General features: G+C 41.1%; 2 protein-coding genes across 5 annotated transcripts in view; one reads left to right on the top strand and one right to left on the bottom strand.

The window, feature by feature from the left end:
* Nucleotides 1–5356, top strand: part of LOC115144180 (BTB/POZ domain-containing protein KCTD5-like) — a 20572-nt gene extending 15216 nt beyond the window's left edge. For all 4 annotated transcript variants that reach the window (XM_029685005.2, XM_029685003.2, XM_029685004.2 and 1 more), the window contains exon 7: nucleotides 801–5356. The gene's annotated coding sequence lies outside the window, so the exon portion shown is untranslated. The remainder of the gene's footprint in view (nucleotides 1–800) is intronic.
* LOC115144179 (guanylyl cyclase C-like) overlaps nucleotides 5321–21081 on the bottom strand; it is a 24694-nt gene continuing 8933 nt past the window's right edge. Inside the window, exons 8-27 of the mRNA XM_029685001.2 lie at nucleotides 20924–21065; nucleotides 20716–20798; nucleotides 20502–20610; nucleotides 18285–18366; nucleotides 17995–18097; nucleotides 17814–17876; nucleotides 12628–12699; nucleotides 11913–12017; nucleotides 11748–11834; nucleotides 11367–11499; nucleotides 11062–11199; nucleotides 10735–10823; nucleotides 10471–10562; nucleotides 9982–10140; nucleotides 9631–9823; nucleotides 9334–9508; nucleotides 9057–9155; nucleotides 8852–8946; nucleotides 8631–8707; nucleotides 5321–6040 (exon numbers count right to left, since the gene is read on the bottom strand). Coding sequence (XP_029540861.1) covers nucleotides 5815–6040; nucleotides 8631–8707; nucleotides 8852–8946; nucleotides 9057–9155; nucleotides 9334–9508; nucleotides 9631–9823; nucleotides 9982–10140; nucleotides 10471–10562; nucleotides 10735–10823; nucleotides 11062–11199; nucleotides 11367–11499; nucleotides 11748–11834; nucleotides 11913–12017; nucleotides 12628–12699; nucleotides 17814–17876; nucleotides 17995–18097; nucleotides 18285–18366; nucleotides 20502–20610; nucleotides 20716–20798; nucleotides 20924–21065 — 2322 coding nt within the window. The 3' untranslated portion in view covers nucleotides 5321–5814. The remainder of the gene's footprint in view (nucleotides 6041–8630; nucleotides 8708–8851; nucleotides 8947–9056; nucleotides 9156–9333; nucleotides 9509–9630; nucleotides 9824–9981; nucleotides 10141–10470; nucleotides 10563–10734; nucleotides 10824–11061; nucleotides 11200–11366; nucleotides 11500–11747; nucleotides 11835–11912; nucleotides 12018–12627; nucleotides 12700–17813; nucleotides 17877–17994; nucleotides 18098–18284; nucleotides 18367–20501; nucleotides 20611–20715; nucleotides 20799–20923; nucleotides 21066–21081) is intronic.

Raw genomic sequence — 21081 nt, 5'->3', positions numbered from 1 at the left:
GAGAGAAAAAAGTAGGCCTTGCACTTTTGCTCCCCATCTTAAAAAGTGAACTACTATTTGTTTGAAATACCATGTGTGATGCCAGAGTGTTCGATATTGCTCTGGGGACATTGTGTCCTGCCTGGAAAATGATCTGTTCAGCAGCATAACCCAGCTGGTCTGATGATGAGTTAGTCTCACTAGGCAGGTGGGTTGCCTCCCACATTAACAATGCCCTAGATCTGGGATTTCCCAGACTAATGATGAGCTGATGCTGCTGTGCTGCCATTGATCCAACCCGACACCTAAACGTCTCTCATTACCAATGCAATGACATGGAATAGCCCTGACATTTTGTGTAGTGGTAGTATAAGTGTGTTTTACATTTTACATGAAAAAAAGACACAAACACACAATCTTACTTGTACATGTGTAAAGGGGACATTTTGGCAGAACTGCACAGTGGGGCTGCAACGTTTATGTTCATCCAAACACCAATTAATCAAGTGATGAGAAGTGCCAAAGAAACAATACAAGCTCATGTTGTTGTTTTTCCCATTCACAACGAAGGGAGTCCTGGATGTCACAAACACTATTACTTTATCATTCTGTCCCCATCGTCACCATCAGCATCAAACATAAAAAATACTACATTTACTGTATGTGTTTAGATTGTTTCACCCAATCAAAGCTGATACACAGTATGAGATGTGAACATGTAACATGAGCATGTAACCGATCAACTCTGAAATACAACACTGAGAATCTGTCTTCAAAGATGGCATCCTCTGATGTTTCTCCTGTCTGTGCTTGTCTTTCAGCTTTTTCAGATCCATGGAACCCGGATGTACTAGAGAGAATTGTACTGTTTTAGCTTGACATTTCATTTTGTGTGTGTTGACATATGTTTTATCATTGTTGTTGCTTCTGGAGAAAAAAACCCAGAAGTGCTCAAACATTATTTTCAAAGATTATCGAAGTGTCCCGCTCACCAGCAGCAAAACACCAACATTTCAGAGATTATCGAAGTGTCCCGCTCACCAGCAGCAAAACACCAACATTTCAAAGTGTGTAGAGATATGTAAAAAAAAAAAAAAAAAAATGTTTTATTTATTTATTATCATCTATAATTTTTTAAATGTATTTTAGTTCCAATCACTTAAGCCATGGAAGTTAGTGAATCTTAGTAAAATAGATTTGACCAAAGACAATGATTAAAAGCACTGCAAATCAATGTGCTCATCCAAATGTGAAAAATGGTATGAAATATGTGGAATCTGACTCATAAGTAAATTGTTGTTGTTTACAGTAGTTCTGACTTGTCTGATGCTTGATACAGTAGTGAGACCTGGGCCTGAGCCAGTGATGTGGCAATGTCCTGTCTCTGATACTGCTCTGCTGCAGTAGAGATTGACAGTGAGACTCACACAGAAAGACAGACAGATGTCAACTAACTGGCCACAGTCAGCACCACAAAAAAACTCTTCCCCCTTACACACACTCCCTTACGCTCTCTCACAGACACGCGCACGCACACAGTCTTGTATAATTAACTTTGTTTGGACACACAATTCAGTCCCATTCAAAATCCTATTTTTCCTAACCTTAAGTATAGTTAAACACGTCCACACACACACACATCTTTCACTCACTCACTCACTCACTCACTCACTCACTCACTCACTCACTCACTCACTCACTCACTCACTCACTCACACACACATACCCATAGTAGTGCTTCCTGTCGGGACATGTGTGTTCCCTGAGGCATGTGCATGCTCAGCAGAGCAGAGCTCTCAGCCTGTCGCCCTGGCCTGGCTCCAGTGTGACTCTAGGCACTGGCAGGATAAAGAAGAGAAAGGTGCTGAAAGAGGTCTGTGTCTGAAGTGGCACCTTATTCCCTACATAGTGCACTACTCTGGTCAAGAGTACTGCACTATATATGGAATAGGGTGCCATTTTGGATGCATCCCTGTTCTCTGCTCATGTTGTAATGACAGGCCCTTGCACCTCGAGGCCAGGATGTTGTCATTACACTTTTAGCTAGGACTATGGCACAAATATTGTTAAAGAATTTCATTTTTTTGTATGTATTTCACTGTAAATGAGTAGAAAGGAGATAAGATAAGACCTTGTCAAAGGCATCATGCACTTAGAACAGAAAATTGTTGCAACTGAATTATTAGAAGGTTTTGTCACTGGCCATTATCACCTCCGAGCCCCTGCAGCCCAATATTGTCACTGTCAGTAGAGGCAGCCTGTCTCTGCAACCTTCAAATACTGCAAATATACTCATTCTAGTCTCTGCTTGTCAACATACCCACAGATCACCATTTGAGTTGATTTCAGTTAAAAGCTTTCATGGAGGCAATATTGCGTTTTTGTGCATGTGCATTGTGAATATAACGTTTGGCTTTGGTCATCAAAAAAAGAGCATAGCATATGGATTAAGATCACTTAATTGGTAAATTGCACATAAGGTCCAACCAAAATTTGACATCTGCTTTTAACCCAACTCATCCAAAGCATACATATCCAGGTTTTTTTAGAGCAGTGTGTGGGCACTTCCAAACTGTGTGCTGTTGTTGTGGTGGGTTAAGTGCCTTGCTCAAAGGCAGGCAGTGGCATCTAGGATTTGATACCAGCAACCCTCATGTTGCCAGCTCACTTCGCACAAGATGTTTACCGTCAGACACACTTCAAGTTGCTGGCTCGCCTCCCTAACTGCTAGGCTACCTCTCTAACCGCGAGGCTTGGGTGCCTTGATTTCAAGCAAAAACAACACAATATAGGCATGTACAAAGTCTCTGGGAAAATTAGTTTGAGTCAGTCAATGGACTGCAAAATTACTATACTACATTTCTTTTGTACATGTGTTTTGGTTATTTATTTTCATGACATGTTAATTGCATGTTTTTTTCAGAATCATGATTACTGCTGTAAAATATTTTTTACAACCAAGCTTATCTTGTATTTCTCCTGTTTTTAAGTGTCATTGTTTAAAACAATGTATTCTATGTCTAGCCATGTGCCAGGCATTGACCTCATGTTTTGGTGGTTTTGCATCAGAAGATGTCCCCCTTCTAGTTTGTAGCCTTAGCTCAAACTGTTTGTACTTTTCCAAGACATCAGAACTTGAGCTGAAAATCTGGTATTCCTCAGCATGTTTAAAAAAAAAAAAGTTCTACTCATCCATGAGCATGACAGATTTGATCTATTTATATATATATATATACGTGTATGTATACAGTACCAGTCAAAAGTTTGGACACCTACTCATTCAAGGGTTTTTCTTTATTTTTACTGTTTTCAACATTGTGGAATAATAGTGAAGACATCAAAACTATGAAATAACATATATATGGAATCATGTAGTAACCAAAAAAGTGTTAAACAAATCAAAATATATTTTATATTTCAGATTCTTCAAAGTAGCCACCCTTTGCGTTGATGACAGCTTTGCACACTCTTGGCATTCTCTCAATCAGCTTTTCCAACAGTCTTGAAGGAGTTCACTCTGCAATCCAACTCATCCCAAACCATCTCAATTGGGTTGAGGTTTGGGTGATTGTGGAGGCCAGGTCATCTGATGCAGCACTCCATCACTCTCCTTCTTCGTCAAATAGTCCTTACACAGCCTGGAGGTGTGTTGGGTTATTGTCCTGTTGAAAAACAAATGATAGTCCCATTAAGCTCAAACCAGATGGGATGGTGTATCTTCTGCAGAATGCTGTGGTAGCCATGCTGGTTAATAACCTCTTGGAACTACCCATCCCGAATCTGGGAGAATTGTCATCAACTACACTAATTAGCTTAGCGCAACGGTCAAAAAATATTACTAGAAAATATTCATATTCATGAAATCACAAGTGAAATATAGCGAAACACAGCTTAGCCTTTTGTTAATCACCCTGTCATCTCAGATTTTGAAATTATGCTTTACAGCCAAAGCAAGACAAGCGTTTGTGTAAGTTTATCGATAGCCTAGCATAGCATTATGTCCAGCTAGCAGCAGGAAGCTTGGTCACGAAAATCAGAAAAGCAATCAAATGAATCGTTTACCTTTGATGATCTTCAGATGTTTTCACTCACGAGACTCCCAGTTAGACAGCAAATGTTTCTTTTTTTCCATAAAGATGATTTTATACCCAAAATACCTCCGTTTGTTGGTCACGTTATGTTGAGAAATCCACTGGAAATAGCGGTAACGACAACGACAAAAAAAAGAAAATCCAAATTATATCCATAATATCGACAGAAACATGGCAAACGTTTTTTCTTATCAATCAATCTTCTTATTGGTGTTCTTTCTTTCCAGAAATTCCACCATCAAGGCCTGATTCACACAGTCTCTGAACAGTTGATGTTGAGATGTGTCTGTTACTTGAACTCTGTGATGCATTTATTTGGGCTGCAATTTCAGATGCTGGTAACTCTAATGAACTTATCGTCTACAGCAGAGGTAACTCTGGGTCTTCCTTTCCTATGACGGTCCTCATGAGAGCCAGTTTCATCATAGCGCTTAAAGGTTTTTGGGAAGTGTTCTGCATTGACTGACCTTCATGTCTTAAAGTAATGATGGACTGTCGTTTCTCTTTGCTTATTTGAGCTGTTCTTTTACCAAATAGGTAATTAAATAGGTAATAAATAGGTAACTAATTCATGAAGTTGTTTGAGAGAATGCCAAGAGTGAGCAAAGCTGTCATCAAGGCAAAGGGTGGCTACTTTGAAGAATCTCGAATATAAAATATATTTTGATTTGTTTATCATGTTTTTGGTTACTACATGATTCCATATGTTCATAGTTATAATGTCTTCACTATTATTCTACAATGTAGAACATAGTATAAATAAAGATAAACCCTTGAATGAGTAAGTTAGATTTGTCCCAACTTTTGTCTGGTACTGTATATGGGTTTCACTGTAGTTAATCTCATTAACTTGTTCCCGGACAATAGATCAGAAGGGATTTTTTTTATTAGGCATCTAATGCTGTTACAATAGCCAGGGTTGATTTGCTTTACAATACATTATCTTTATACAGATGTTTTTTATGGGTATAACTGTAATAGCAGTCATGCTATATTCTTTATTTTTTATTTTTAAGAATCTAAACAATGTAAATATGTGTTAGACAATTGTGCATAGTCATTTATAAATCACTATAGAAAATCATTGAGAGTGAGAACTTCCTTCCTACCCCCTTTAACTAAAGCTTCAATATACACAGATACACCCCCATAACTTCTCAGACATCAGTGACATGGGAATTGTAATGCCTCAATATACTGTAACAGGCTCAATGAAACATGCTGTACAGGAATGATTCCTACAACTGTCAAATATAATCACATAAATAAATACAGTTTCAATGTCATTTGTTTTTAAACCATCAATTATTTTAATTTTCAGGATGAAATATTATCACAACAATGGTCCCCATATATTGCAATGAGTTAAAAGGAAGAAATGTATGAGGATTAATAATTGTAATATTTGATTGTAGACAACACAATTATTTAACACTTAAAAGGTACAAAAAAAGTAAGTACTTTTTGCTATCCTACCTAAGGTCAGTATTCTTTTTCTCAGCATTTCTAGTGCTGATGTTGTGGAAGGGAAGGTTTCCAGTATATCAGTACAGTGCTTAGTTGGTCTACAGCTTTGTGGTTCCTGCAAAAGGCCAGAATTATAACTCAAGATCTGCATGTGACTTTAGTTTTCAGCGAAATCTTCAATTGACAACCAAGAATGATTGATGCAAAAGTTTGGAGAAAACTTTCACATCAATAAGACAAAAAAACAGCATAACCCTATTTCTCCTTGTCAAAATAACTACAATAAAGTACTGAAGTTGTTGACCGTAGCCAGATGGAGGTACTCTGGCTGGTCATCGTTATCCTCCTCCTCTCCCCCCTGCTCCCCTCCGTCCCTCCGCACCCTCCTCTGCCTCATGGACAGGGTATTCCTCTTCTCCATGACCTCTGACCCCAGCGAGCGGTTCTCAAGACACTCCTGGATCATCTGGGCCAGATCCTGCTGCAGACGCTGGCAGTTCTCCCTGCAGGGAAGGACAAGGACATAGGAGTTAATTATATAGATCTACATACAGTGCATTCGGAAAGTATTCAGACCCCTTGACTTTTTCCCAAAAAATGTACTTGTCAGCCTTATTCTAAAATGGATTAAATTGTTTTCCCCCCCTCGTCAATCTACACACAATACCCCATAATGACAAAGCAAAAACAGTTTTTTTGCACATTTATTAAAAATAAAAACTGAAATATTACATTTACGTAAGTATTCAGACCCTTTACCCAGTACTTTGTTGAAGCCCCTTTGGCAGCAATTACAGCCTTGAGTCTTATTCTGTATGACGCTACAAGCTTGGCACACCTGTATTTGGAGAGTTTCTCCCATTCTTCTCTGCAGATCCTCTCAAGCTCGGTCTGGTTGGATGGGGAGTGTCGCTGCACATCTATTTTCAGGTCTCTCCAGAGATGTTCAGGTTCAAGTCTAGGCTCTGGCTGGACCACTCAAGGACATTCAGAGACTTTTCCTTAAGCCCCTCCAGCATTGTCTTGGCTGTGTGCTTAGGGTCGATGTCCTGTTGGAAGATCTCTCTGTACTTTGCTCCGTTTATCTTTCCCTTGATCCTGACTAGTCTTCCAGTCCCTGCCTCTGAAAAAAAAACACAGCATGATGCTGCCACCACCATTCTTCACCGTAGGGATGGTGCCAGGTTTCCTCCAGACGTGACACTTGACATTCAGGCCAAAGAATCCAGTCTTAGTTTCATCAGAACAGAGAATCTTGTTTCTCATTGTCTGAGAGACTTTCGGTGCCTTTATGCAAACTCCAAGCGGGCTGTCATATGCCTTTTACTGAGAAGTGGCTTCTGTCTGGCCACTCTACCATAAAGGCCTGATTGGTGGAGTGCTGCAGAGATGGCTGTCCTTCTGGAATGTTCTGCCATCTCCACGGAGGAACTCTGGAGCGCTGTCAGAGTAACCATCTGGTTCTTGGTCATTTTCCTGACCAAGGCCCTTTCCCCCCGATTGCTCAGTTTGGCCGGGTGGCCAGCTACAAGAACTTATAGGAACTTCTTCCATTTAAGAATGATGGAGGCCACTGTGTTCTTGGAGAACTTCAATGCTGCAGAAATGTTTTGGTACCCTTTCCCAGATCTGTGCCTTGACACAATCCTGACTCAGAGCTCTACGGGCAATTCCTTTGACCTCGTGGCTTAGTTTTTGCTCTGACATGCACTGTCAACTGTGGGACCTTTAAATAGACAGGTGTGTGCCTTTCCCAATCATACCCAATCAATTGAATTTACCACATGTGGACTCAAATCAAGTTGTAGAAAATCTCAAGAATGCTCAAGGGAAACAAGATGCACCTGAGCTCAACTTCGAGTCTCATAGCAAAGGGTCTGATTTATTTTTTAAATTTCACCTTTATTTAACCAGGTAGGCAAGTTGAGAACAAGTTCTCATTTACAATAAAGCAAAGCAGTTCGACAGATACAACGACACAGAGTTACACATGGAGTAAAACAAACATACAGTCAATAATACAGTATAAACAAGTCTATATGCAATGTGAGCAAATGAGGTGAGAAGGGAGGTAAAGGCAAAAAAGGCCATGGTGGCAAAGTAAATACAATATACCAAGTAAAACACTGGAATGGTAGTTTTGCAATGGAAGAATGTGCAAAGTAGAAATAAAAATGATGGGGTGCAAAGGAGCAAAATAAATAAATAAATTAAATACAGTTGGGAAAGAGGTAGTTGTTTGGGCTAAATTATAGGTGGGCTATGTACAGGTGCAGTAATCTATAAGATGCTCTGACAGTTGGTGCTTAAAGCTAGTGAGGGAGATAAGTGTTTCCAGTTTCAGAGATTTTTGTAGTTCGTTCCAGTCATTGGCAGCAGAGAACTGGAAGGAGAGGCGGCCAAAGAAAGAATTGGTTTTGGGGGTGACTAGAGAGATATACCTGCTGGAGCGTGTGCTACAGGTGGGAGACGCTATGGTGACCAGCGAGCTGAGATAAGGGGGGACTTTACCTAGCAGGGTCTTGTAGATGACGTGGAGCCAGTGGGTTTGGCGACGAGTATGAAGCGAGGGCCAGCCAACGAGAGCGTACAGGTCGCAATGGTGGGTAGTATATGGGGCTTTGGTGACAAAACGGATTGCACTGTGATAGACTGCATCCAATTTGTTGAGTAGGGCATTGGAGGCTATTTTGTAAATGACATCGCCAAAGTCGAGGATTGGTAGGATGGTCAGTTTTACAAAGGTATGTTTGGCAGCATGAGTGAAGGATGCTTTTGTAAATATGGTATTTCTGTTTTTAATTTTTAATACATTTGCTGTTTTTGCTTTGTCATTATCGGGTATTGTGTGTAGATTGATAAGGGAAACAAATTATTTAATCAATTTTCGAATAAGGCTATAACGTAACAAAATGTGGAAAAAGGAAAGGGGTCTGAATACTTTCTGAATGCATTGTAGATATGTAGCTCTAATGGTATATGTTTACCCTACAAAATGAAAGAAAGATTTAAAGATGACGTGTAGCTCTAGTGATGTACATTCTTGTGACTAAGTTATAGGTGAGCATATAAATTAGCAGCAGGTTAACTCACGCTGTCGGTGGCGTTGGCAGGTTGTAGTCCTCTCCTGTTTCACCTGTCAACCAGTAGGTCAACTCTGTGCCTTTACCCTGGGATATATATATACACACACACACAATATTATATGATATTCAACACAGTAGATAAGAGTACTAAATAGTTCAAATGGCATCAAAAAAATCTGTATGATTCTATCATGACAAAGCGCAAAGCGGCATGTGCCATGTCCATACCTTGAGAAAAGTCTCGCCTCTCTTCTCGTACTCAAACTTGCAGTCTGTCCTCTGTAGGATGCTGATGGTGGGCTGACTGACGTGGATTCTCAGGGCTGGGCGGAGAGAGACAGAGTTGTATTTTACTCACCTGCCATGAAAGCTGATATGAACATGAAATGTTTGTGTAGATTTGGTATTTCCAGTGTTCCTGTAGCCTACTTACGATGTCCCGTTGACTCCATGCTAGAGGCAGTGTTGACTGTGTCTCCAAACAGGCAGTATCTGGGCATCTTTATCCCCACCACTCCTGCTGCACAGGGGCCTAGGGAACAAGTAGTGAAACTTAAGGGGTGGTATTGATGACAGACAGAGGGAGGAGAGAGAGTGAGTGATGTTACAGGAAAGAGCAGAGACCAAGGAGGTTTTGTATTGATGATATGTACGAGGAGAGAGAAGGACGTGTTATGAATTCAGGATAGGACTTGGGGAGCTACGGATACCTGAGTGCATCCCAATGCGGATCCACACAGGTAGTCCCGGCAGATGTCTGAGCTGGAAGGTCCCCATAAATGCCAGAATGTCCAGGGCCATGCGGGAGATGTCCACCGCGTGCCTGTTCCCGTTCCGCCGAGGCAACCCCGACGCGACCATGTACGCATCACCTATCGTCTCCACCTGACACAGGACAAGAAGGAAGATATAGAAGCTATACATCTGCTATTGAACTAAACGTTTTAGTATACAGTAAGCATAGCATCAACCACAACCTTAACCCTAACCTCAACCTTAACCCTAACCTTGTATACGTCGTGGTGGTCGAGGATGCTGTCGAAGCCCTTGTAGATGTCGTTGAGCATGTCCACCACTTCCATGGGGGTGCTGTACTGGCACAGGGTGGTAAAGCCCACGATGTCGCTGAAGTACACCGTCACCTCCTCAAACAGCTCCGGCTCCACGATGCCTGTCTCCTTCAGAGAACGCACCACAGGACTGGAGAGAGGAGAGAGAGAGGTCATTTGCTGGTCTTAAAGTGGTTTTCTGGTTGTGCAGTCTGACAAAGACCTGGTCGAAACACTGCACTTTATAAAACAAGAACATGGAACTGTGTTCAGGTATCTGTTCCTTTTTGTTGTTGTTTGTCGACTGACCGAGGCAGCAGCATGAAGTTGAGGCAGTCGGCCCTGTCTCTCTCAGCCTTGTACAGAGTTGTCCTCTCCTCCACCAGGTGCTCCAGGTTCCGGGAGTACATCTGTAGACGACGGATCAGGTTGTCCATGTAGCTCTCATTAGCCTGGTTGTGCAGGTTACTATGGAAAAAAAGAACAGGATCAGTCACACACACATATACACACACAACAAAGGCAGCACATGTAGGTGCTGCCCTTGTGATGGATTTCTCAAATGTATCTTAAATTAAAGAGATGGGTGCAGCTTTACAGCAACTACATGTTAGTTATTTAGAAGCACTGCAAACCATAACCATGCTGGTCTTACTTATATCTCTATTTATTGTCATGTTACAGAGACATTTTACCATCTTTGTAAATGTATTCTTCACCTTTCTGATAAAATGGCCAAGTCCTGGCAAGTGTTTAGCTCTATCCAATAAAAGAGAGATAAAAGTAGGTAGCTGGTACCTGAAGATCTTCCCCAGTGAGCTCTCTATCTTCTTAAAGTCAGGCCTTCGCTCTGGGTCCTCATCCCAGCAGATCTTTATCAGCATGTACACCTGTGGGCATTCAGAATAAAATAAATGTACAAGCCAAAGTGGATTACAGACTCTCTATCTTTATATCTGTCTTCTCTGTACTGTAATCCCCCCCCCCCTATCTCTATCTCTCTTCTCTTTCTCTCTGTTGCACACAAACAGAGACAAACACACAAGCAAATGCCAATCTTACCTCCAGTTCTTTTTCTCCTGCAGTCTCAAAATTCAGATCAGGTCTGAAATAGGTTCTTTTGATAGGGTACTGCACTCTGGCCATTTTCTCTGATGAAGACAGAACAATTTGTGTGAGCGTCTTGTTAATCTGCTACACTATGTTGAGCTCAACTGAACAATGTTACAGTTGACCAGGAGGGGTCGATACTTCCCCAGAATTAAATGCAGGACCACTCAAAGTGCCAAAGATGACATTTTAAATAAGGGTACCTACAGTATAGCAAAGCTGATGCAATGATCCTGTTCTGAATTTCTATATAAGGTGTTATATAGGAATGTGTTTAACCTGTGCGGTCGGAGTAGGCCTCGGTGTAAAAGGTTTTCCTCCTGAGAACTATCTCCTGGGCGATGATGGCAAAGCTGTAGACATCTCCCTTCTGGGAGATCCCCTGTCTTCGCAGGTGCTCTGGAGCTGTCCACAGGTCTGATGGGGGAGAAAAGGGAGGGGAAGGATGGAGAGGAAGAGAGAGTGAGGGGATAGGGGAGGATAGGTTAAAAAAAACAAGGGGCAGAACAGGGATCAGACAGAAAGAGACATCCTAGGACAGACAGACCTCAGGGGTCTAGCCCTACCGAAGTAATAGTTCCTACCTCTGCCTGGGTTTAGAATAGTGTTGCAGCCAAAGCCAGTGATCTTGACCACCATGCGGTTGTCCACCACACAGTTAGTGGACTTGAGACGGCCATGGACCTGGATGTCACTGGAATGGAGGTAGGACATACCCTGCAGAGATGAAGAAAGGGGAGGAGGTGTCTTTGAATAAAGGCCTACTGTATTTCAATGACTCAATGTTGTCAAATGGATCAAAGCACTTCGGAAATGTATATCAATATTGACAAGGTAAAAACTCTTGGATAGGGTTTTAGCTTGGCTAAGGTTTTAGCATCTTACGGTAAATTGCTCTGAGTTGGCATTTTCTGAGCTCATACAAACCAACAGCAGAGTGTAGACTAGAGTTGTTGCTAGCTCACCTTGGCGATGTCGTACATTACAGAGATCTTAAACTCCCAGTCCATGAAGGTCTCCTCCGGGTATGAAATATTGTCATTCAGCACACACTGAGGAAGGAAGAAGTTCAAAGTTCAAAGGGAAAGTGTGTGTGGGCGTGCGTGCGTGTTTGCATGTGTGTTTCTCACCTTTAGAGATCCCCTCTCGCCGTACTCGAACACCCCAAACACACCATGATCATACTTGACTGTGCCATAGAACTTAGTCAGGTTGTAGTAGTCAATGTGCAGAAGCTGTAAATCAGGGAGATTGGATACAATAAAGCAATAGGAGTTATAATCAAATCAAATATGAACAACTAAACAAAGATACCACATGGACACATGGAAAAAGGCATACTTGATACCCTTTAGTAGTCTACCGGACATGATCAAACTTGATACCCTTTAGTAGTCTACCGGACATGATCAAACTTGATACCCTTTAGTAGTCTACCGGACATGATCAAACTTGATACCCTTTAGTAGTCTACCGGACATGATCAAACTTGATACCCTTTAGTAGTCTACCGGACATGATCAAACTTGATACCCTTTAGTAGTCTACCGGACATGATCAAACTTGATACCCTTTAGTAGTCTACCGGACATGATCAAACTTGATACCCTTTAGTAGTCTACCGGACATGATCAAACTTGATACCCTTTAGTAGTCTACCGGACATGATCAAACTTGATACCCTTTAGTAGTCTACCGGACATGATCAAACTTGATACCCTTTAGTAGTCTACCGGACATGATCAAACTTGATACCCTTTAGTAGTCTACCGGACATGATCAAACTTGATACCCTTTAGTAGTCTACCGGACATGATCAAACTTGCTGTATAATTGGTGACTCACCGAGTTGAGCTCTATCCTCTGGCTCTTGTTAAAGTTCCCGTCCGAGTGGTTCAGCTCCTTCAGGATCACAATCTGAAACCATGACAACAACAGTCGCCTCCTCAGTAAACCTGACCTTCATCACCGTGACAACAGCAGTAGCCTTAGTACACCTGACCATATCCAGCTCCCTCAAGATCCTTCTTCAAGTGTCAAAGTGAAGGAGTCGGGCAACATGAGTATACAATACACCTGACCTGACCACTGTATCAGTCACTGAGCCATGGTAGTTGATTTAACCTACATGTGTATATATGGCTCTTTATATGTATGTATGTAGAGTTGAAGTCAGAAGTTTACATACACTTAGGCTGTAATCATTAAAACTCGTTTTTCAACCACTCCACAAATTACATTTCTTGTTAACAAACTATAGTTTTGGCAAGTCGGTTAGGACATCTACTTTGTGCATGACACAAGTAATTTTTCCAACAATTGTTTACAGACAGATTGTTTCACTTATAATTCACTGTATCACAATTTCAGTGGGTCAGACGTTTACATACAATAAGTTGACTGTGCCTTTAAACAGCTTGAAAAATTCCAGAAAATGATGTCATGGCTTTCGAAGCTTCTGGTAGGCTAATTGACATCATTTGAGTCAATGGGAGGTGTACCTGTGGATGTATTTTAAGGCCTACCTTCAAACTCAGTGCCTCTTTGCTTGACATCATGGAAAATCAAAAGAAATCAGCCAAGACCTCAGCATTTTTTGGGGAGAAATCCACAAGTCTGGGTCAAACACCTGAAGGTACCACGTTCATCTGTACAAACAATAGTACACAAGTATAAACACCATGGGACCACACAGCCGTCATACCGCTCAGTAAAGAGAGATGAACGTACGTTGGTGCGAGAAGTGCAAATCAATCCCAGAACAACAAGCAAAGGACCTTGTGAAGATGCTGGAGGAAACAGGTACAAAAGTATCTATATCCACAGTAAAACGAGTCCTATATCGACATAACCTGAAAGGCCGCTCAGCAAGGAAGAAGCCACTGCTCTAGAACCGCCATAAAAAAGCCAGACTACGGTTTGCACCTGCACATGGGGACAAAGTACTTACTTTTTGGAGAAATGTCCTCTGGTCTGATGAAACAAAAACAGAACTGTTTGGCCATAATGACCGTTGTTATGTTCGGCAGAAAAGGGCAGAAGAACATCATCCCAACCGTGAAGCACGAGGGTGGCAGCATCATGTTGTGGAGGTTCTTTGCTGTAGGAGGGACTGGTGCACTTCACAAAATAGATGGCATCATGAGGGAGGAAAATTATGTGGCTATATTGAAGCAACATCTCAAGACATCAGTCAGGAAGTTGAAGCTTGGTCGCAAATGGGTCTTCCAAATGGACAATGATCCCAAGCATACTTCCAAAGTTTTGGCAAAATGGCTTAAGAACAACAAAGACAAGGTATTGGAGTGGTCATCACAAAGCCCTCACCTCAATCCTGTAGACAATTTGTGGGCAGAAATGAAAAATTGTGTGCGAGCAAGGAGGCCTGACACAGTTACACCAGCTCTGTCAGGAGGAATGGGTCAAAATTCACCCAACTTATTGTGGGAAGCTTGTGGAAGGCTACCTGAAATGTTTGACCCAAGTTAAACAAGGCAATACTACAAAATACTAATTGAGTGTATGTAAACTTCTGACCCACTGGGAGTGTGATGAAAGAAATAAAAGCTGAAATAAATCATTCTCGCTACTATTATTCTGACATTTCACATTCTTAAAATAAAGTGGTGTCACCAGCAAAGCACCCCACACAATCACCCCTCCTCAAAGCTTCACGGTGAGAACCACACATGCGGACCTAAGACAGGGAATTTTTAATAATTTTTCGGCCAGGTCGCAGTTGTAAATGAGAACTTGTTCTCAACTGGCCTACCTGGTTAAATAAAGGTGAACTAACTAAATAAATAAAATAAATACAATTTGACCCAAGTTAAACAATTTAAAGGCAATGCTACCAAATACTAATTGAGTGTATGTAAGCTTCTGACCAACTGGGAATGTGATGAAAGAAATAAAAGCTGAAATAAATCATTCTTGTTGGCTGCTTTTCCTTTACTCTGCGGTCCAATTCATCCCAGACCATCTCAACTGGGTTGAGGTCGGTTGATTGTGGAGGCCAGGTCATCTGATACGGCACTTCATCACTCTCCTACGTGGTCAAATTTAATTGAATTCTAAATAAATCACAGACAGTGTCACCAGCAAAGCACCCCACACCATCACTCCTCCTCAATGCTTCACGGTGAGAACCACACATGCGGAGGTCATCCGTTCACCTACTCTGCGTCTCACTAAGACATGGCGATTGGAACAAAAAATCTCAAATTTGGACTCATCAGAACAAAGGACAGAATTCCAGCTGTCTAATGTCCATTGCTCATGTTTCTTGGCCCAAGCAAGTCTCTTCTTATTATTGGTGTCCCTTAGTAATGGTTTCTTTCCGATCCACCATGAAGGCCTGAATCACGCAGTCTCCTCTGACCAGTTGATGTTGAGATGTGTCTGTTACTTGAACTCTGTGAAGCATTTATTTGGGCTGCAATTTCTGAGGCTGGTAACTCTAATGAACTTATTTTCTGCAGCAGAGGTAACTCTGGGTTTTCCTTTCAAGATAGAAAAATTACATCACCACATCACCACATTAGTAAACTGGTAGAGCAGGGTCGGGTCACAAGGCATCATATGGGAAAGTACAACCAGTGAAACAAGAGGTAACATAGTAATTAAAGTGGTCTCCCTGTGAGCAGAAATTATATTTGTTTTTACTATAATTTAAAAAATAAAATTGTAACATTCGACGCAAAGACAGAGGTAGAGTATAGTAGAGATTGTAGAGGGATTTCTGAGTTAAAGGAAACAGAGATGTAGACTAGTGAAGGTAACAAAGGAAAGTAAGTTAATTGGAAAATAAGAGTTTAGAATTTGAATTGTTTGGATTGCTTAAGAGTTAGCAATCTAGAATCTAACAAAATGTTATTTCATTTGTTTTTATTGTTTTTTTCACGGTTAGAGAAAATATATCTTAAATTGTCACACACATGGAATTTTCTTAAATTTGTATTTTCTGAGTTTTAAATGAACACATGAATTATTTTTGCTAAAAAATGTACTGAAGAAACTTACTGTGACCTTGGATATGAAATGTATGAAATGTTTGACTGTTCTTAAATAATTTGTCTAATAGAGAAAGAAACACTTATTTGAACGGTTTGAATGTCCTCTGACCTCTGTCCTGACTTTCTAGTGTGGTCACCCTCGCTGGAAAGCTGAGACATTGGATGAGGATTTGAAGTTAATTTATCATACTGATAATTATGGAGAAGTTTATAGTTAATAGTTATGTGTGATTCGGACCACGAGAAGGTTAGTCCTGTCTCTGGTCTATTTGTCTATTCCTTCAATCAAGTTCTGGGTAAATACAACATGTAATAGAGTTATTAAGGGTAGTATTTCTAATTGGGGCGGCAGGGTAGCCTAGTGGTTAGAGCGTTGGACCAGTAACCGGAAGGTTGCAAGTTCAAACCCCTGAGCTGACAAGGTACAAATATGTTGTTCTACCCCTGAACAACCCACTGTTCCTAGGCCGCCATTGAAAATAAGAATTTGTTCTTAACTGACTTGCCTAGTTAATAAAGGTAAAATAAAAAATAATTTGATTTGCAGTGCTGTTGTTTTTTATACATTGATCACGTTGTGAGTCATGTGTCAAAATAGGGGAATTACCAGTCTGAGGTTTTTGGATTGAAGTTTACACACCTTGAGTAATATGTAGGAATGTATCGAATGATGTATGAAGGAGTGTATTGTTGTTTGTCTGTTTTGTTTCAATATAAATCTCACCAGATTGGGTCTGCTGGATGATCGGAATAATTTCCTGATCCTATGACTCTGCGATGAGGTTGACAGTGTCAGGGGGAGTATAAGCCAATTTGGGAAAATTGTTTCAACAGAATGTGATGTTATTTTCTTTGACATTTGTTTTAGAAATTGTTATTAAGAATATTGGTCAAAGTAATCATTTGTCATGCAGTCAATGCTTGTCTGGATTTCCTGAATCAGAAATGAACTGAACTAAACTTCTCGAGATTATGGATTGTGACTACAGATAGTCATTAAGGGATCATTTGACCAAACGGCGTGGACCTCAAAACCCCCTCTAACCGGCTGAAGAAATGGTGTTCAATACGGCCCTGTCCTGCACCACTTCTATTAAGAGATCTGAGTCCGAGCCAGCAACTGGTGTGCAGCATCCAATATCAACTACTTTTTCTCTCATGCCCTTCTTTCAGGAGTGCAACATAAATCTATGTGGAGTGAGTATGAAGAGAGATCCGTTCCAAAACTTCTCTTATGTTGCTGCTATACTGGTAGGCAAACGGACAAGACATAATAGGCGTTGTGGTGGGGCTCAGGTGAGACATTGAAATTGGGACATTGTCATGGGCCATCCACTTTGAACTGTGAAGCTATCTGAAGATGAAGAAATGCCAGAAGAGTGCCGGGAAAGGGAGGGGGTTGGTCAACCGTGCCCGTAATTGATTTAGACTTGTTTGAAATGGTTTTATTTCGATTGATGAGGTCTAAACACTGCTAAATGTATAGTAATTTAGGCTGAGAATGCATTGAGATATGGATCTGTAATTATAATCATGATGAGAAGGTTAATACTGGAATTATAGGTTAAATATATTGTATGTTAAAATAAATGTTCATTCTGCCAGTGCTGATGTGTGTTAAATTGAGGGTTATAATTATGAGTGATAGAACCAATGTGAATCACTGAAGAATGTAATTCTAAATTTTGGTTGGATAATTCATTGTTTTGTGATTTGGAAACTGAATGATTTTTTAAACAAAAACACATATTTTTACTCCTGATCTTATTTAGGCTTGCCATAACAAAGGGATGAAATACTTATTGACTCAAGAAATTTCAGCTTTCCATTTTTAATTAATTTGTAAAAATTTCAAAGAACATAATTCCACTTTCACATTATGGGTTATTGTATGTAGGTTAGTGAAAAAAACAACTCTATTTAGTCCACTTTAAATTCAGGCTGTAACACCACAAAATGTGGAAAAAGTCAAGGGGTGTGAATTCTTTCTGAAGGCCCTGTATAAGTTTGAGTTACCTTTTTATCATAGCGACCTTGGTGGATCATATAACTTTTGTTTGTCCTGTGGTCTTCGTCAATCTGACAAACAAATGGACATAGACGGGAGTTAGAAGACGTATTAGAGAATGTGACTTAACTTTGAGATCTCACAATGATGACATGCTTAGGGGCGCCGCACACTGATGAACTAGCTGACCTTGAGGCAGACCAAGCTACGTTCGTTATACTCCAGCGGGGTGATGAGGTCAGAGTGGATGTGAGACCATCTCTTCCTCACCTGGCGCTCTCTCCTGTTCTGCCTGGTAACAGATAGCAACACAGTGTAAGAGGTCTCCCCCATAAAAATAGTTATACTGGACTGGGGGTTCCTGTTCTAGTAATTATATTTCTATGGTCACCCTGAACATACCATGATAGATAAAACAACCCTCTATGGAATCAGGCACCAAAATGGCAGATTTAAGGTGATTCTAACTTGTGCCTTACCTGTAGAAGATGAATGCGATGGTAGTCACCACCACCACAGTGACACCTAAGACAATGACAACGATGTTCTGCACCCCCAAACCTGGGGGGGGGGGGGCATGATTATGATGAGGAGACCAATAAAATGGACTGCGTCATAGCTATACAATTTCTCAAAGAGTGTGCAGGGAAGGGGGTAATTTAGGTGGTATTACTGGACATTGAAATTGAGCAATTTAGGGTTCAGTGTCTTGCTTAAGATCGCTGTCGAATCCCCAAGACAACTTGGTGAATAATCTAGTTGGCTTACGGTTTTGAAACAGCAACCTTTTGATTGCTGACCCAATGCTCTTAACCCCTACGCTACCTGCCACCCTGATCTCACAACACTGGTTCTTGTCCCATATCTGTCTTATCGATCAGATCTGGGATGAAAAACGAATATGAAAGACACAGACCATACCGATCACTTATCGCAGACATTTTGGTGAAATCGTCCATTATAAGTACAGTGCATTCGGATATATTCAGACCTGTTGACGTTTTCCACATTCTGTTACTTTACAGCCTTATTCTAAAATTGAATAATAGTTTTTTCCCTCATCAATCTACACACAATACCCCATAATGACCAAGCAAAAACGGCATTTCAGACATTTTTGTTATTGTATTACATATACAAAACTGAAATATCACATTTACTTAAGTATTCCGACTCAGTACATTGTTGAAGCACCTTTGGCAGTGATTACAGCATAGAGTGTTCTTGAGTATGATGCTACAAGCTTGGCACACCTGTATTTGGGGAGTGTCGCTGCACAGCTATTTTCAGGTATTTCCAGAGATGTTCGAGCGGGTTCAAGTCTGGGCTCTGGCTGGGCTACAAGGACATTCAGAGACTTGTCCCGAAGCCACTCCTGTGTTGTCTTGGCTGTGTGCTTAGGTCGTTGTCCTATTGTAAGGTGAACCTTCACCCCAGTCAGAGATCCTGAGCGCTCTGGAACAGGTTTTCATCAAGGATCTCTCTGTACTTTGCTTCGTTCATCTTTCCCTCGATCCTGACCAATCTCCCAGTCTCTGGTCTGAAACAAAATCACCACAGCATGATGCTGCCGCCACCATGCTTCACCGTAGGGATGGTGCCAGGTTTCCTCCAGACGCGATGGTTGGCATTCAGACCAAAGAGTTCAAGCTTGGTTTCATCAGCACAGAGAATCTTGTTTCTCATGGTCTGAGAGTCCTTTTGGTGCTTTTCGGCAAACTCCATGTCTTTTCCTGAAGAATGTCTTTCATCTGGCCACTCTACCATAAAGGCCTGATTGGTGGAGTGCTGAAGAGACGGTTGTCCTTCTGGAAGGTTCTTGACAGAGGAACTCTGGAGCTCTGTCAGAGTGACCGTCGAGTTCTCGGTCACCTCCCTGACCAAGGACCTTCTCCCCCGATTGCTCAGTTTGGCCGAGTGGCCAGCTCTAGGATCAGTCTTGGTGGTTCCAAACTTCTTCCATTTAAAAATGATGGAGGCCACTGTGTTCTTGCAGACCTTCAGTGCTGCAGAAATATTTTGGTACCTTTTTTTGGTACCCTTCCCCAGAACTGTGCCTCGACACAATCCTGTCTCGGAGCTCAACACACAATTCCTTCGACCTCATGGCTTGGTATTGCTCGGACATGCACTGTCAACTGTGGGACCTTATATAGTCAGTTGTGTGCCTTTCCAAATAATGTCTAATCAATTGAATTTACCACAGATGGACTCCAATCAAGTTGTAGAAACATCTCAAGGGTGATCAATGGAACAGGATGCACCTGAGCTCCATTTTGTGTCTTATAGCAAAGGATCTGAATACTTTTGTAAATAAGGTATCTGTTTTTTATTTTTAACACATTTCTAAAAACCTGTTTTTGCTTTGTTATTATGGGGTATTGTGTGTAGATAGATAAGGAAAACAATTATTTGAATCCATTTTAGAATAAGTCTGTAACGTAACAAAATGTTGAAAAAGTCAAGGGGTCTGAATACATTCCGAATGCACTGTAGCCTATACTAGAGAAATGTGAAGTTTAAAATGAAATCATTTTGCTAATATGGGTGATTGTTAATGGTACAATTGATGGCTACAACCATCAAACTAGTAGTAGTAGTTTAAAGGATCATTAAAAAACTGTGCACATCAATTCAGGCAATTTATCGTGATGTGGATTTCTGTGCATTTCGCTCAGCTTTAGTTTAACCCTTACCCTGATCTGGAATGTCATTGGGGAGATGTCTGCCCCAGATGAAGGATGGTTTACTGTTGACGATGTTGGTGTAGTTGTAGACAGTGTTGAATATAAATAAAGTTTCATACTGCGGAGGAGACAGGGAAAGTGTTAAAACATTCAAATTGACACGATAGAATGATGTAAGTCATCTGCTAAATTACTCAAATGTAAATGATGATAGCTGACCTACCTTGTTGTCAGTGGTGGTGTAAATGACTGAAAAATTCACGTCTCTGTCCCCATGGTCATCCAGCTTGTAGTGGCCTGCGATGCCTTTATGGAAACACATATACACAGCTTACACTAAACAGATCTACAGAACTACACAACCACACACACACACACAGGTGGTCCAGGCCAGACCACATGGCTTTATGTATTGTTTCCTGGTCTCTTACCGTCAAATGAGATGTTTCTGAAGTGGTTGATATTGACTACCTCTGTGTGGTTGAGCTCAGACTCAGGCTTGCTCCAGATCTTTCTCATCACCTGACCAAACAGCAGCACTGCGTCATGGTACGCTGCCATATAGTCATTCATCTGGAGAGAGTGGAGA

The sequence above is a fragment of the Oncorhynchus nerka genome, linkage group LG16, assembly GCF_034236695.1.
Source record: "Oncorhynchus nerka isolate Pitt River linkage group LG16, Oner_Uvic_2.0, whole genome shotgun sequence".
Taxonomy (NCBI): Eukaryota; Metazoa; Chordata; class Actinopteri; order Salmoniformes; family Salmonidae; genus Oncorhynchus; species Oncorhynchus nerka.
Note: the sequence above shows the minus strand (reverse complement) of the source record. Positions and strands in the feature narration are given on the sequence as shown.